Genomic DNA, 14,343 nt, shown 5'->3' on the forward strand with positions numbered 1-14,343 from the left:
CATCTTCCCTGCATCCAACCCACTGAGCCCTGTAAGTACTATGTGCGTTTCACTGAGATCTCCTCTAATACACCTGAACTCTCAAGTACGCAGGCCTAGTCTACGCAATTTCACCCATCACAGCAAACCTATTCTCCAGGATTTGTTCAAGTGCAAACAAACTTCACTCTCTGGATCTGTGATACTTCCCCAGAGTCCATTAATACCATTAATCTTCACATATAAGTATTGCATAAAGATGTTTTTAAAAAGAACAATGGAAAAGGTATTAGTTTTACCTTGTTTGATATCAGATGCTTCGCTCAATTCTATTTTGTAGTGTAAGTTGCAATCATACTTTTCAATGAGAAAAGCCCCATATACCACCAACATTGGTTTGGTTTCATCACTAACCCTGCAAATATTTAACAGCTGGTTAGAAACTGGGCATTAGATGGGTTTTTTAGCTGTACTATAAAAACAAACATTGTTTCAGTCAAAAGCATGTCCTACCTCCTCTTGCGACCAGCTTCCTCCTGAAAAAAATAAAACACAAATCTCAATAGACTGAGATGGATCGTCATGATCCCGACGGCAGGTATTTCACCAAATTGCTGCCAAAAATATCCTCTGCTAATTCCCATTTCCCAACTCTTTGCCGCTGTCACACAGACAGAACTTGGATATTGTCGTAGAGACATCAAACACGGGGAAAAGCATTAGGAATGGCGATGAAAATAACTGCGATTATGCACCTTACGAGTAAGTCTGGAGAAGATGTCTGAGATAATGGGATGGTACATTTTAAGGTCAGCGGCGGATATAATGGATGGGGATTGGAAATATTATCACTACTTGTGGGGAGGAGAAAAATAAAACCTGAAATGTATGATGGACTTTAACAAATTCCACAAGAAATGCAGTAAACAGAAACTGGAACTCACAGTGCGGCCTGGTTATTGCAGATAAATTTAAGTTGGTGGGATAAATACAAGAGGATTCCTGGGATTTGGGGCATTATTGTCACATGTGGCGAGTAGATGGAACAGACGGAACATTGACCCAGTACTGAAATACTGGTAAATGCAGCATTTATTTCAGAAATTTAACCCACCATTTTGTGACTGTGCACTTTCACTTCACCAAACTGTAGTGCATCCCCTCACCTTCAGAAATATCAGGCCGTTCTTGTGGTCTGTCTGCTCCTGTAGCTTTGAGAGTTCCTCCTGAATTGATTTTAAATTCTCTTGTATCCCTTGAAGATTTTTCTCCGTTGATTTTATAATCTTCTCCTCTTCTTCCCGGACATCTCCGAGTAAGCGCTGTTCTTTATCAGTGAGAATCTGGTGCAGTTCAGCAAACTGGGATGTGATCTGTGACTGAAGGTTGTGTGACTCTTCCTGCCAGATGAAAGATGAGAGTCAATATATAATATCACTCGAGTAAAGACCTTGGCTGCTCAACCTCTGCCAACAGTTCTGACTCTCGGCTACTGAGCTTAATAGAGGTGCTAAATTATTGCACACATCACAGGGTTGAAATCTACACAAAAACATTAAATCGATAGTACAAAGCCTCACCTGAACTCCAGAAATGCTCTCTTTCTGTTCCTGTTCAATTTTCTGGGGAGGGAGAGGCAGATTGGCAGATGAGGAGACTGGTGTGAGTGGTAAATACAGATGGTTAATGAGGATGTAGAGATAGACAATAGGTGTAGGGGTAGGCCATTCGGCCCTTTGAGCCAGCACCGCAATTCAATGTGATTATGGCTGATCATCCCCAATCAGTAACCCGTTCCTACCTTCTCCCCATATCCCCCGACTCCGCCATTTTTAAGAGCCCTATCTAGCCAGTGAACCTGCCTCCACCGCCCTCCGAGGCAGAAAATTCCACAGACTCACCACTCTCTAAGAGATAAAGTGTTTCCTCATCTCCGTTCTAAATGGCTTACTCCTTATTCTTAAACTGTGGCCCCTGGTTCTGGACCCCCCCAACATCGGGAACATGTTTCCTGCCTCTAGCGTGTCCAAGCCCTTAACAATCTTATATGTTTCAATGAGATCCCTTCTCATCCATCTAAACTCCAGAGTGTACAACCCAGCTGCTCCATTCTCTCAGCATATGAGTCCCACCATACCGGGAATTAACCGTGTAAACCTACGCTGCACTCCCTCAATAGCAAGAATGTCCTTCCTCAAATTAGGGGACCAAAACTGCACACAATACTCTAGGTGTGGTCTCACTCGGGCCCTGTACAACTGCAGAAGGACCTCTTTGCTCCTATATTCGATTCCTCTTGTTATAAAGGCCAACAAGCCATTTGCTTTCTTCACTGCCTGCTGTTACTGCATGCTTACTTTCATAGACTGATGTACAAGGACCCCCAGATCCCGTTGTACTTCCCCTTTTCCCAACTTGACGCCATTTAGATACTAATCTGCCTTCCTGTTTTTGCTACCAAAGTTGATAACCTCACATTTATCCGCATTAAACTTCATCTGCCATGCATCTGCCCACTCCCCCAACCTGTCCAAGTCACCCTGCATTCTCATAGCATCCTCCTCACAGTTCACACTGCCACCCAGCTTTGTGTCATCTGCAAATTTGCTAATGTTATTTTGAATCCTTTCACCCAAATCATTGATGTATATTGTAAATAGCTGCGGTCCCAGCACCGAGCCTTGCGGTACCCCACTAGTCACTGCCTGCCATTCTGAAAGGGACGCGTTAATCCCTACTCATTGTTTCCTTTCTGCCAACCACTTCTCTATCCATGTCAGCACTCTACCCCCAATACCATGTGCCCTAATTTTGCCCACTAATCTCCTATGTGGGACCTTATCAAATGCTTTCTGGAAGTCCAGGTACACTACATCCACTGGCTCTCCCTTGTCCATTTTCCTAGTTACATCTTCAAAATATTCCAGAAGATTAGTCAAGCATGATTTCCCCTTCGTAAATCCATACTGACTCGGACCGATCCTGTTACTGCTATCCAAATGTTCGGCTATCTCATCTTTTATAATTGACTCCAGCAACTTCCCCACCACCGATATCAGGCTAACTGGTCTATAATTCCCTGTTTTCTCTCTCCCGCCTTTCTTAAGAAGTGGGATAACATTCGCTACCCTCCAATCCGCAGGAACTGATCCTGAATCTATAGAACATTGGAAAATTATCACAAATGCATCCACGATTTCTAGAGTCACTTCCTTAAGTACCCTGGGATTCAAACCATCAGGCCCTGGGGATTTATCAGCCTTCAGTCCCATCTGTCTATCCAACACCATTTCCTGCCTAATGTGGATTTCCTTCAGTTCCTCTGTCACCCCAGATCCTATGGCCACTACTATATCAGGGAGATTGTTTGTGTCCTCCTTAGTGAAGACAGATGTGTGGTGGAGTTGCCGTGATCATACTGAACGGGAGGGGACTTGACAGGTGAGACAATCTACTGCTATTTACTTGCTTTCTTTAGTGTAGGGTGGGTTGATGCGTCTGTACAACCAAGAACACTATAATCTCATTGTGAAGCAATATGAACTTCACTGAGGGACTTGACAATGTTTTGCATGCAAGGCTGGTCCAGAAAGCAAAGGCAGGTGGGATCAAAGACAAGTTGGTAAAATGGACCCACAATTGGTTTACTGGTTGGAAGCAGAAGGTGGAGGTTGAAGGATGATTTTTCTGCCTGGAGGGTCTGTGACTGCTGGAGTGCAGCAGAGATCGGTGCAGCAACCATTGCTGTTTATTTTATGTTTTCATGGCTTGGATGTGAATGTAGGAGGTGTGACTACTAAGATTGTGGAGAACGGGTAATGTTGTGGATAGCAAGAAAGTCTGTCAAAGTCTGCAGCAGGATATAGGCTAGATCAGTGGTTCTCAAATGGGGGTACGCGTACCCCTGGGGGTACGTGAAGGCACTCCAGGGGGTACGTGAGATTTTAAAATATGTTTGCGCTGGTTAGGGGGTACTTGGCTGAAAAAATATTTCACAGGGGGTACATCACTGAAAAAAGGTTGAGAACCACTGGGCTAGATCATCGAAACCTTATTGTCATGCAGGGATATCAATACTGGAGGATGCACAAAATGTTAATACCTGGAATATTTTGCCAGAGGATGTGGTGGAATCAGATGTAACCAGTACATCTAAGAGACATTGCGATTTAGCAAACGAGGTGTAGAATAATACGGCTCTAATGTGGGCAAATAGGATTTGTGTGGCTAGGAAAAAGGTGGACATGGACGTGATGGGCTGAAGGGCCTGATTCTGTAATGTACAACCATGGCTCTCTGGCTCCAAGAGCATTGAATGACTGATTATGCACAGCCACCGGGTGTGCAGTGAATTCTAAAGGTTGCCTAATCTCAGCATGCAGTAATGTCTCCTTGTCTCTGTCCTAAATGGTGCAGCTCACATTCTGAGAGGGTTTCCGCTGACTCCAGGCCCCCTCAGACAGGGGAAACATCCTCCCTGCATCCAGCACACTGAGCCCTGTAAGTACTATGTGTGTTTCACTGAGATCTCCTCTAATACACCTGAACTCTCAAGTACGCAGGCCTAGTCTACGCAATTTCACCCAGCACAGCAAACCTATTCTCCAGGATATGTTCAAGTGCAAACAAACTTCACTCTCTGTTTCTGTGATACTTCCCCAGAGTCCATTAATACCATTAATCTTCACATATAAGTATTGCATAAAGGTGTTTTAAAAAAGAACAATGGAAAAGGTATTAGTTTTACCTTGTTTGATATCAGATGCTTCGCTCAATTCTATTTTGTAGTGTAAGTTGCAATCATACTTTTCAATGAGAAAAGCCCCATATACCACCAACATTGGTTTGGTTTCATCACTAACCCTGCAAATATTTAACAGCTGGTTAGAAACTGGGCATTAGATGTTTTTTTGAGCTGTACTATAAAAACATACATTGTTTCAGTCAAAAGCATGTCCTACCTCCTCTTGCGACCAGCTTCCTCCTGAAATAAATAAAACGCAAATCTCAATAGACTGAGATGGATCGTCATGATCCCGACGGCGGGTATTTCACCTGAGATGGATCATCATGATCCCGACGGCGGGTATTTCACCAAATTGCTGCCAAAAATACCCTCTGATAATTCCTATTTCCCAACTCTTTGCCGCTGTCACACAGACAGAACTTGGATATTGTCGTAGAGACATCAAACACGGGGGAAAGCAGTAGGAATGTCGTTGAAAATAACTGCGAGTATGCAACTTACGAGTAAGTCTGGAGAAGATGTCAGAGATAATGGGATGGAACATTTTAAGGTCAGCGGCGGATATAATGGATGGGGATTGGAAATATTATCACTACTTGTGGGGAGGAGAAAAATAAAACCTGAAATGTATGATGGACTTTAACAAATTCCACAAGAAATGCTGTAAACAGAAACTGGAACTCACAGGGCGGCCTGGTTATTGCTGATAAATTTAAATTGGTGGGATAAATACAAGAGGATTCCTGGGATTTGGGACATTATTTTCACATGTGGCGAGTAGATGGAACAGACGGAACATTGACCCAGTACTGAAATACTGGTAAATGCAGCATTTATTTCAGAAATTTAACCCACCATTTTGTGACTGCACTTTCACTTCACCAAACTGTAGTGCAACCCTTCACCTTCAGAAATATCAGGCCGTTCTTGTGGTCTGTCTGTTCCTGTAGCTTTGAGAGTTCCTCCTGAATTGATTTTAAATTCTCTTGTATCCCTTGAAGATTTTTCTCCATTGATTTTATAAGCTTCTCCACTTCTTCCCGGACATCACCGAGTAAACACTGCTCTTTATCAGTGAGAATCTGGTGCAGTTCAGCAAACTGGGATGTGATCTGTGACTGAAGGTTGTGTGACTCTTCCTGCCAGATGAAAGATGAGAATCAATATATTATATCACTCGAGTAAAGACCTTGGCTGCTCAACCTCTGCCAACAGTTCTGGCTCTCGACTACTGAGCTTTATAGAGGTGCTAAATTATTGCACACATCACAGGGTTGAAATCTACACAAAAGCATTAAATCGATAGCACAAAGCCTCACCTGAACTCCAGAAATGCTCTCCTTCTGTTCCTGCTCAATTTTCTGGATCTCTGATTCCTTTTCTGTGAGAGATTCGATAGAAGATTTCACCTGTTCCTGGGCTTGGGTTTCAGATCAGAGAATAAAAAATGTCAGACAATGAAGAAAAGATTAGACAATGATGTGATCAAAAGTGATTTGGTTTTACCTTGTAGAATTCAATTGCTTCTTCTATCAGCATTAAGCTGTGAGACCTGTGCTGCTGCCCAGTTGCACAAATCAAACAGATCAGTTTCTTGTCTGTTTTGCAAAACAGTTTCAGTTCTTCCTGATGTTTCTCGCACTGAAGTTTACTTTTCTTCGCTTTGAGATTCAGGCTCAGTGTTCGAGCTTTCTCAGACAGTCTAACCAAGGCCCGATTCACCCTGAGGGTGCGGTTTGCAGATTCCTCTCTACATTCCGGGCATGAGTTTCTCCCCTCCCTGTCCCAACTCTGTGTGATGCAGGAGCGGCAGAAGATGTGTCCGCAGTCCAGCGCCACCGGATCGGTGAAGAAATCTTTGCAGATGGGACAAACTACCTCCTCGGTCCAACTCCAGGCCGGGCGTTTCGCAGCCATTTTATTAACTCCCGCACTTTCTTTGCTTTCTGGTTTAAAATGTTTTCACTCCACGTGTAGTTGCAGAACCCCTGCGGTACCGCGGGTGTCCACTGCGCTCGCTGCCGTCCCGGGCAGTGAATGTAACTTGTTTAAGAAGGAACTGCAGATGCTGGAAAATCGAAGGTGGACAAAAATGCTGGAGAAACTCAGTGGGTGCAGCAGCATCTATGCAGCGAAGGAAATAGGCAACGTTTCAGGCCGAAACCCTTCTTCAGACTGATGGGGGGCGGGGAGAAGAAAGGAAAAAGGAGGAGGAGATAGGAAAGGGAGGAGACAGCAAGGGTTAACAATATTGTGAGAATTCAATGTTTATACCACCAGGATGCAGACTCCCCAAGCGGAATATGAGGTGCTGTTCCTCCAATTTCCGATGTTGCTCACTCTGGCCATGGAGGATGCCCAGGACACAGCAAAGATCTTATAGGATCTTTGGGACACAGGGCCGCTATAGGGAGGTTTCACGGCAGTCGGGTCACGACCCATGATCCGTACTGTTGCTACGCTACTCCAAATGGATTACACGCGATGAACTGCAGGTAGGCGCTTACCATTGTTTCCAGCGTAGCGGCCCGTTAAAACCCGCTGAAATTGTCAATTTTTGCGCTGTAAATAGCGAAGAGTGAGGAGGATTGCGAGATTGCGGTGGGGATGGAGGAATGAAGCCGGCTATTCAGATATGGAGGCAGATCGGAGGAAGAAGATATTGAGGTGAGGGGTAATTTGAGGTTATTAAAGAGGAGGTAGAGGTGTGGAGTGGAGCCACCATGATCATAATGAATGGGGGACGACATGAGGGGCCAGATGACCTGCCCCTGTTTCTTTCAATGGAGGGTGAGAGAGAGGGAGAGGTGGCTTGGACCATGGAAGGAAGCAGAGGTTGAATGATCAGGTGTCAGACAGAATGGGTGGAGACTTGTGGTTGTAGGGTCGCTGAAAGAGGGGATTCACGGGTGGATTTGATGGGTGTGTACATCCAAGAACACACTAATCTCATTGTGAACCAATATATGAACTTCACTGAGGGACTTGACAATGTTGCGCATGTAAGGCTGGTCCAGAAAGTGAAGGCAGGTGGGATCCAAGGCGAGCAGGTGAAATGAATCCACAATTGGCTTGGTGGTTGGAGGTAGAAGGTAGCGGCAGAAGGATGAGTTTTCTGCTTGGAGGTCTGTTACTGTTGGAGTGCAGCAGAGATCGGTGCTGGAACCTTTGCTGTTTATGTGATATGTTCATGGCTTGGATGTGAATGCATGAGGTGTGATTAGTAAGTCTGTGGAGGACTCAAAAATTGTGGATAGCGGGGAAGGTTGTCAAAATCTGCAGCAGGATATCGGGTAGATTATCAAAATTGTATTCGCATGCAGGGATATCAGATCAAGAGAGTGCAGGTTTATCTTCAGAGCAAGGAATTTTAAAGTGGATCTGAGTTGGAAGTTTTCTTTACACTGAGAGTGGGTGATATCTGGAACATGCTACAGAGGAGGCGGTGGAGTGAGATATAATCACTATCTTTGAGGCACTATATGTGAGGTGCAGAAGAATAGCGATGTAATGTGGGAAAAATCAATTAGTACAGCTGGGGAAAAGGTGGACATGGACGTGATGGGCCAAAGGGCCTGATTCTGTAATGTACAACCATGGCTCTCAGCTCCAAGAGCACTGAATGACTGGGTCTCCACAGCTACCAGTGCAGGGAATTCCAAATGTATCCCAGTCTCTGCGTGCAGTAATGTCTCCTTATCTCTGTCCTATATGGTGCAGCTCACATTCTGAGAGGGTGCCCATTCTCCAGACCCCCCAGACAGTGGAAACATCCTCCCTGCAACCAGTCCACTGAGCTCTGTAAGAACTTTGTGTTTCACTGAGATCTCCTCCAATACACCCGAACTCTCGAGTACACAGTACATGCAGATGGAACTAAAATTGGTGACATTGTGGAGAGTGAAGAAGGTTATCTGAGAGTAAATGGGATCCCTGTGAACTGGGCCAATGGGCTCAGGAACAGCAGGTGGGATTTATTCATGTGGAGGTGAGGTGATGCACTTTGCTGAGACAAACCAGGGCAGGACATACACAGTAAACGGGGAACTTTATAGAACTGAGAGATCGCGGGCTGCAGGTACAAAGTGCCATGGAAGATGCAACGGGGACAGGCAGGGTGGTGAAGAATGTGTTTGTCACTCATGCTTTCATAGGTCAGGATATTAATTACAGCATTTGATACAATAAGGTTGTTAACAAATTAGAGAGGGTGCAAAAGGATTTACAATCATTTCATCGGGTGCTTTTATAGACGTGTATAAGATTTATATAATGTGCACAGATCAGGTGAATAGCCACAGTATTTTGCCCAAGGCAGGAGAGTCTAAACCTCTGACTCTATGATGCTTCCCAGCTGATGAGTTTAGTGGTAGATCAATTCTCCAATTTCCCTTCAGTCCACAATATAATTAATCTTTGCATCTAGGTATTGCTTAAAGATGTATAGGAATTAACTGCAGATGCTGGTTTAAACTCAAGATAGACTCAAAGAGCTGGAGGAACTCAGCAGGACAGTCAGCATCTCTGGAGAGAAGGAATGGGTAACGTTTCGATTCGAGACCCTTCTTCAGACTGGTTATGGATAAGGGAAACAAGAGATTGTTTCCGATGTTGGGGAAGTCCAGAACAAGGGGTCACAGTTTAAGGATAAGGGGGAAATCTTTTAGGACCGAGATGAGGAAAACATTTTTCACACAGAGAGTGGTGAATCTCTGTAATTCTCTGCCAAAGAAGGTAGCTGAGGCCAGTTCGTTGGCTATATTTAAGAGGGAGTTAGATGTGGCCCTTGTGGCTAAAGGTATCAGGGGATATGGAGTGAAGGCAGGTACAGGATAGTGAGTTGGATGATCAGCCATGATCATATTGAATGCCGGTGCAGGCTCGAAGGGCCAAATGGCCTACTCCTGCACCTATTGTCTAAGTTTCTATGTTTCTATAAAGGTGATGATTTAAAGAGATAAAGAATAATGAATGGAAGATATGTAAAAAATAACGATGATATAGGAGACAGGCCATTGTTAGGTGAAAATTAGAAACTAGTGCGACTTGGGTGGGGGAGGGATAGAGAGAGGGAATGCCGGGGCTACCTGAAGTTAGAGAAATCAACATTTCATACCACTGGGCTGTAAGCTGCCCAAGCCAAATATGAAATGCTGTTCCTCCAATTTGCGTTTAACCTCACTCTGACAATGGAGGAGACCTAGGATAGAAAGGTCTGTGTGGGAATGGGAAGGAGAATTAAAGTGTTCAGCAACCTAGAGATCAGGTAGGTTCAGGCAGACTGAGCAAAGGTGTTCAGCGAAACGATCGCCCAGTCTGCGTTTGGTCTAATCGATGTATACGAGTCCACATCTTGAACAATGGATACAGTAGATGAGGTTGGAGGAGGTACAAGTGAACCTCTGCCTAACCTGAAAGGACTGTTGGGGTTCCTGGACAGTCAAGGGAGGAGTTATAGGGACCAGTGTTGCATCTTCTGCGGTTGCATGGGAACGTACCTGGGGAGAGGGTGGTTTAGGTGGTAAGGGATGAGTTAACCAAGGATTTGTGGAGGGAACGGTCTCTGTGGAAGGTAGAAAGGGATGGCGATGGGAAGATGTGGCTAGTGATGGGATCCCATTGGGGGTGGCGGAAATTTTGGAGGATTAGTTGTTGTATGCGGCGGCTGATCGGGTGAAAGGTAAGGACAAGGGGGACTCTGTCTATGTTGTGACTAGGGGAAGGGGGAGCAAGGGCAGAGCTGCAGGGTACCGAGGAGACACAAGTGTGGGCCTCATCTATGATGGGAGAGGGGAACCCCCATTTGTAATAGACGTCTATCGATAGTCTATTTCCTGTGATGGAGACTGAGATCAAGAAAGGGGAGGGAGCTGTCGCAGATGGTCCAAGTAAATTTGATTGCAGGATGGAAATTGGTGATGAAGTTGATGAAGTCCATGAGTTCTGCATGGGTGCAGGAGGTAGCACCGATGCAGTCATCAGTGTAATAGAGATAGAGTTCGGGGATATGGCCTTGGAGGATTCCAAGGAGAAGTTATTAAGAGTGAGAACCAGCTCCGGTGGGTGGAGTAGTGTTAGTAGAGGGAAATTGGATGGTTCTGCGGTCGAGGAAGAAACGGAGAGGGCTTTAAATCCTTCCTGGTGGAAGATGGAGGTGTAGAGTGACTGAATGACCATTGTAAAGATGAGGGGGTTGGGGCTCGGAATGTGGAAGTCATTAAAGTGACGAATGGCATGTGAGGTCTCTCGGACATAGGCCGGTACAGATCGGACCTGGGGGAATAGGATGGAGTCGAGGTACGTGGAAATCATTTCAGTGGGACAAGAGGAGGCAGAAACAATGGGTCTGCCAGGGCAGTTGTGTTTATGGATTTTGGGGAGAAGGTAAAACCGGGCTGTGCGAGGCTGGGGAATGATAAGGTGTCAGGTGTACGGCTTAAAGGTGTCAGAAACAAGAATAATGGAAAAGGTACAAGCTTTACCTCGCTTGAAGTCATCAGATATTTCTTTGAGTGTCGTGTTGAACGAAACAGGGCAATGAAACTTTTCAATCGGTAAGACTTTACCCACCACTGACAGTGGTTTGGCTTCATCACAAACCCTGGAAATATTGAACAGTTGGTTATAAACTAAGCAGTAGAAATGTTTTGAGTTGTTCCACAAAACACTTACAATGTTTCCATCAAGACAATGTCCTACCTTAGCTTGCGACCAGCTTTCTCCTGAAAAAAATAAAACACAAATCTCAATTGATTGAGATGGACCGTCCTCATCCCGACAGCGGGAATTTCACCAAATTTCTACAACCCTCTGATAATTTCCATTTCCCAACTCTTATCGCCACTGTCATGCAGACAGAAAGCGGATATTGTCGCAGAGATGTAGAACGATGGGGGAAAGCACAAGGAACTTTCATGAGAATGACGCCATAACTGAGGGAATGGAACTTAATGAAAAGACTGGGCAGGTCGTGGGATTTCATCTGGAGAGGATGTCAGGATTGATGAGAGGGAATTTAATATTATTGGTGGATTTAAATAGGTGGGGATGAAATAATATCTCAAATCGAAAAGGAGACCAATAATCAAAGCTGAAATGTAACTGGTCTTCAATTATTACCGAAAGGAATGCAGTCATGAGAACATGGACCTCACTTGCACTGGAGGGACTGAAGCCAACAGCAGAGATAAATTTAAATGCAAGCGGGATAAACACATTAGGGCTCCTGGAATTTGGGTTATTGTTACCGGGTGTGGAGAGTAGACGGGAGGGATGATGAGTGGAGCAGAAAACTTGACTGGATAGGATGGGCCGAATGGCCTGTCTATGATGTCATTCTATGGTGAAACAAAGTGGCCAAACAAACAGAGCAAATTCCCCCAAGGTGACCACCCACTGCTGATGGGAACCGGATATAGATGATCAATCTAATGTGTGCGCCACGTTCTAGATTTCAATGTTAATCCACACAATGTGGTCATGGCTGATCTAGCCCAGGACTGAACTCCCCCTCTTAGCCCCATTCTCATCGATTACCGATAAGAGGGAATTTAAGTTTATCGGTGGATTTCAATAGGTGGGGTTGAAATAAAATCTCAAATCGAAGGCGAGACCAAGAATGTAACTGGTCTTCAATTATTACCGAAAGGAATGCAGTCATGAGAACATGGAACTCACTTGCATTGGAGGGACTGAAGCCAACAGCAGAGATAAATATAAGTGCAAGCGGGATAAACACATTAGGGCTCCTGGAATTTGGGGTATTGTTACCGGGTGTGGAGAATGGATAGGAGGGATGATGAGTGGAGCAGAAATCTTGACTGGATAGGATGGGCCGAATGGCCTGTCTATGGTGTAGAATGGGATGTCATTCTATGGTGAAACAAGGTGCACAAAACACACAGAGCAAATTCCCCCAAGGTGACCACCCACTGCTGATGGGAACCGGATATAAATGATCAATCTGATGTGTGCGCCACGTTCTAGATTTCAATGTTAATCCCACAATGTGGTCATGGCTGATCTAGCCCAGGACTGAACTCCTCCTCTTTGCCTCATTCCCGTCTATTACAATTACCCGATTTTTTTTTAAATGTATGCTCCTCTGGTTTAAAATATGTCTAACATGTAAAACCTCTCAGAGTCTCTTGGTTGGAGACTCCCAGATATTCACTGCCCTCTGTCCATTCGTGGTCCTTGGGATCAGATATAGGATCACCTGTCATTGTTCTAAACTCCACATAATATAAACACCTCTCTACATTCCGGCCAGACATTCCTGAGATCCCATAGATTCAGCGGGAGGCCAATTAGTTTCTGAACAACAACAGCTGGAACAGAGGGAACATTTACTCAGTTCCGAATTACTGGTAAATGCAGCATTTATTTCTGAAATGTCGCCCACCATTTTGTGACTGTGCACTTTCACTTCACCAAACTGTAGTGTAACCTCTCACCTTCAGAAACTCCACACTGTCTTTTTGATCCATCTGTTGCTGCAACTTTAAGAGTTCCTCCTGAATAGATTTTAAATTCTCTTGAATCTTTCCAAGATTTGTCTCCATTGTATTTAGAATCTTCTTCTCTTCCTCCCGGATATCTGCCAGTGTGCGCTGCTCTTTCTCAGTGAGAATCTGGTGCAGTTCAGCATACTGGGATGTGATCTTGGACTGAAGGTCGTGTGACTGTTCCTGTGAAATAAAAGGTGAAGATCAATATATAATGTCACTGGTTGTGTTTCCTCACGACTTTGACCGTAACATTTGTCCTGGACATATTTTATTTGCTTTGCCAATTCAATTCTTTGTCTAAATGCTTCTGAAATGTCGTGAGGGTAATGTTATAACCCATCAATCCTCTACCCCTAATACAATTCTCTGCTGCCTATTCTTTTTCGCGTGCCCAATAATTCCTGTTCATCCGTCCACCACCCACTTTCCCAGGGATTATAACACTCACCGATTGGCCATTGAACCAGCGTGTATTGGGGACGTGGAAGGAATCCAACGCGGTCACAGGGAGAAGGCGTGAACCACACGGGCAGCACCCGAGGTCAGGATCGAACCCGCTCACCAGAACTAGGAGACAGCAGCACTACTTGTGTCACTGCGCTGCCCTATTATTACACGCATCACAGGGATCAAATCTACACAAGATCAGGAAATCGAAACTTAAAAGCCTCACCAGAACTCCAGAAATCTTCTGTTTCTGTTGCTGCTCCATTCGCTGGATCCCCGATTGCTTTTTTGTGAGAGACTGGATGGAAGATTTCACCTGATCCTGGGATTGTGATTGAAAATCAGAGAATAAAAGTATTAGATTATAAAGATGGAATTAAACAATGATGCGATCAAAATCGGTTTGCATTTACCTTGTAGCTTTCAACAGCTTCTTTAACCGGCATGAAGCGGTGATCTCTGTGTTCCCGCCCAGATGCACAAATCACACAGATCAGCTTCTTGTCAGTTTCACAAAACAGCTTCAGTTCTTCCTGATGTTCCTCGCACTGAAGTTTACTTTCCTTCTCTGTCCGATTCAGGCTCAGTGTTCGAGCTTTCTCAGACAGTCTCGCCAAGGCCCGATTCACCCTGAGGGTGCGGTCTGTAAACTGCTCTCTA

At 44.8% G+C, this 14,343-nt stretch overlaps 2 protein-coding genes across 6 annotated transcripts in view; both read right to left on the reverse strand.

The window, feature by feature from the left end:
• LOC116989957 overlaps positions 1–14,343 on the reverse strand; it is a 551,502-nt gene that overhangs the window by 24,311 nt on the left and 512,848 nt on the right. Inside the window, exons 7-9 of the mRNA XM_033047512.1 lie at positions 13,131–13,163; positions 11,426–11,448; positions 11,209–11,327 (exon numbers count right to left, since the gene is read on the reverse strand). Coding sequence (XP_032903403.1) covers positions 11,209–11,327; positions 11,426–11,448; positions 13,131–13,163 — 175 coding nt within the window. The remainder of the gene's footprint in view (positions 1–11,208; positions 11,328–11,425; positions 11,449–13,130; positions 13,164–14,343) is intronic.
• LOC116989863 (nuclear factor 7, brain-like) lies at positions 53–6,352 on the reverse strand. Of its 5 annotated transcripts, none has more exons than XM_033047432.1 (6): positions 6,233–6,352; positions 6,085–6,141; positions 1,560–1,598; positions 1,146–1,379; positions 493–515; positions 53–394 (listed from the first exon to the last, which is right to left on the reverse strand). In XM_033047432.1, the coding sequence occupies exons 1-6, from the start codon at positions 6,263–6,265 to the stop codon at positions 118–120; spliced, it is 663 nt and encodes a 220-aa protein (XP_032903323.1). In that variant the 5' UTR covers positions 6,266–6,352; the 3' UTR covers positions 53–117. The 5 variants fall into 5 exon arrangements, with proteins under 5 accessions (XP_032903323.1, XP_032903325.1, XP_032903328.1 ...); XM_033047434.1 differs by having other exon boundaries at positions 1,560–1,589; positions 6,076–6,141; XM_033047437.1 differs by lacking the exon at positions 493–515.

This window comes from Amblyraja radiata, chromosome 30 (genome assembly GCF_010909765.2).
Source record: "Amblyraja radiata isolate CabotCenter1 chromosome 30, sAmbRad1.1.pri, whole genome shotgun sequence".
Taxonomy (NCBI): domain Eukaryota; kingdom Metazoa; phylum Chordata; class Chondrichthyes; order Rajiformes; family Rajidae; genus Amblyraja; species Amblyraja radiata.

Excerpts from the sequence above, each read along its gene's own strand:
- LOC116989863 (XM_033047432.1), bottom strand. The coding sequence starts at position 6,265 with ATGCTGATAGAAGAAGCAATTGAATTCTACAAG. Across the intron at positions 1,599-6,084 it reads AGGAATCAGAGATCCAGAAA|ATTGAACAGGAACAGAAAGA; the intron begins ATTGAGCAGGAA and ends CCTCCCCAGAAA. Across the intron at positions 516-1,145 it reads ACGGCCTGATATTTCTGAAG|GAGGAAGCTGGTCGCAAGAG; the intron begins GTGAGGGGATGC and ends TATTTTTTTCAG.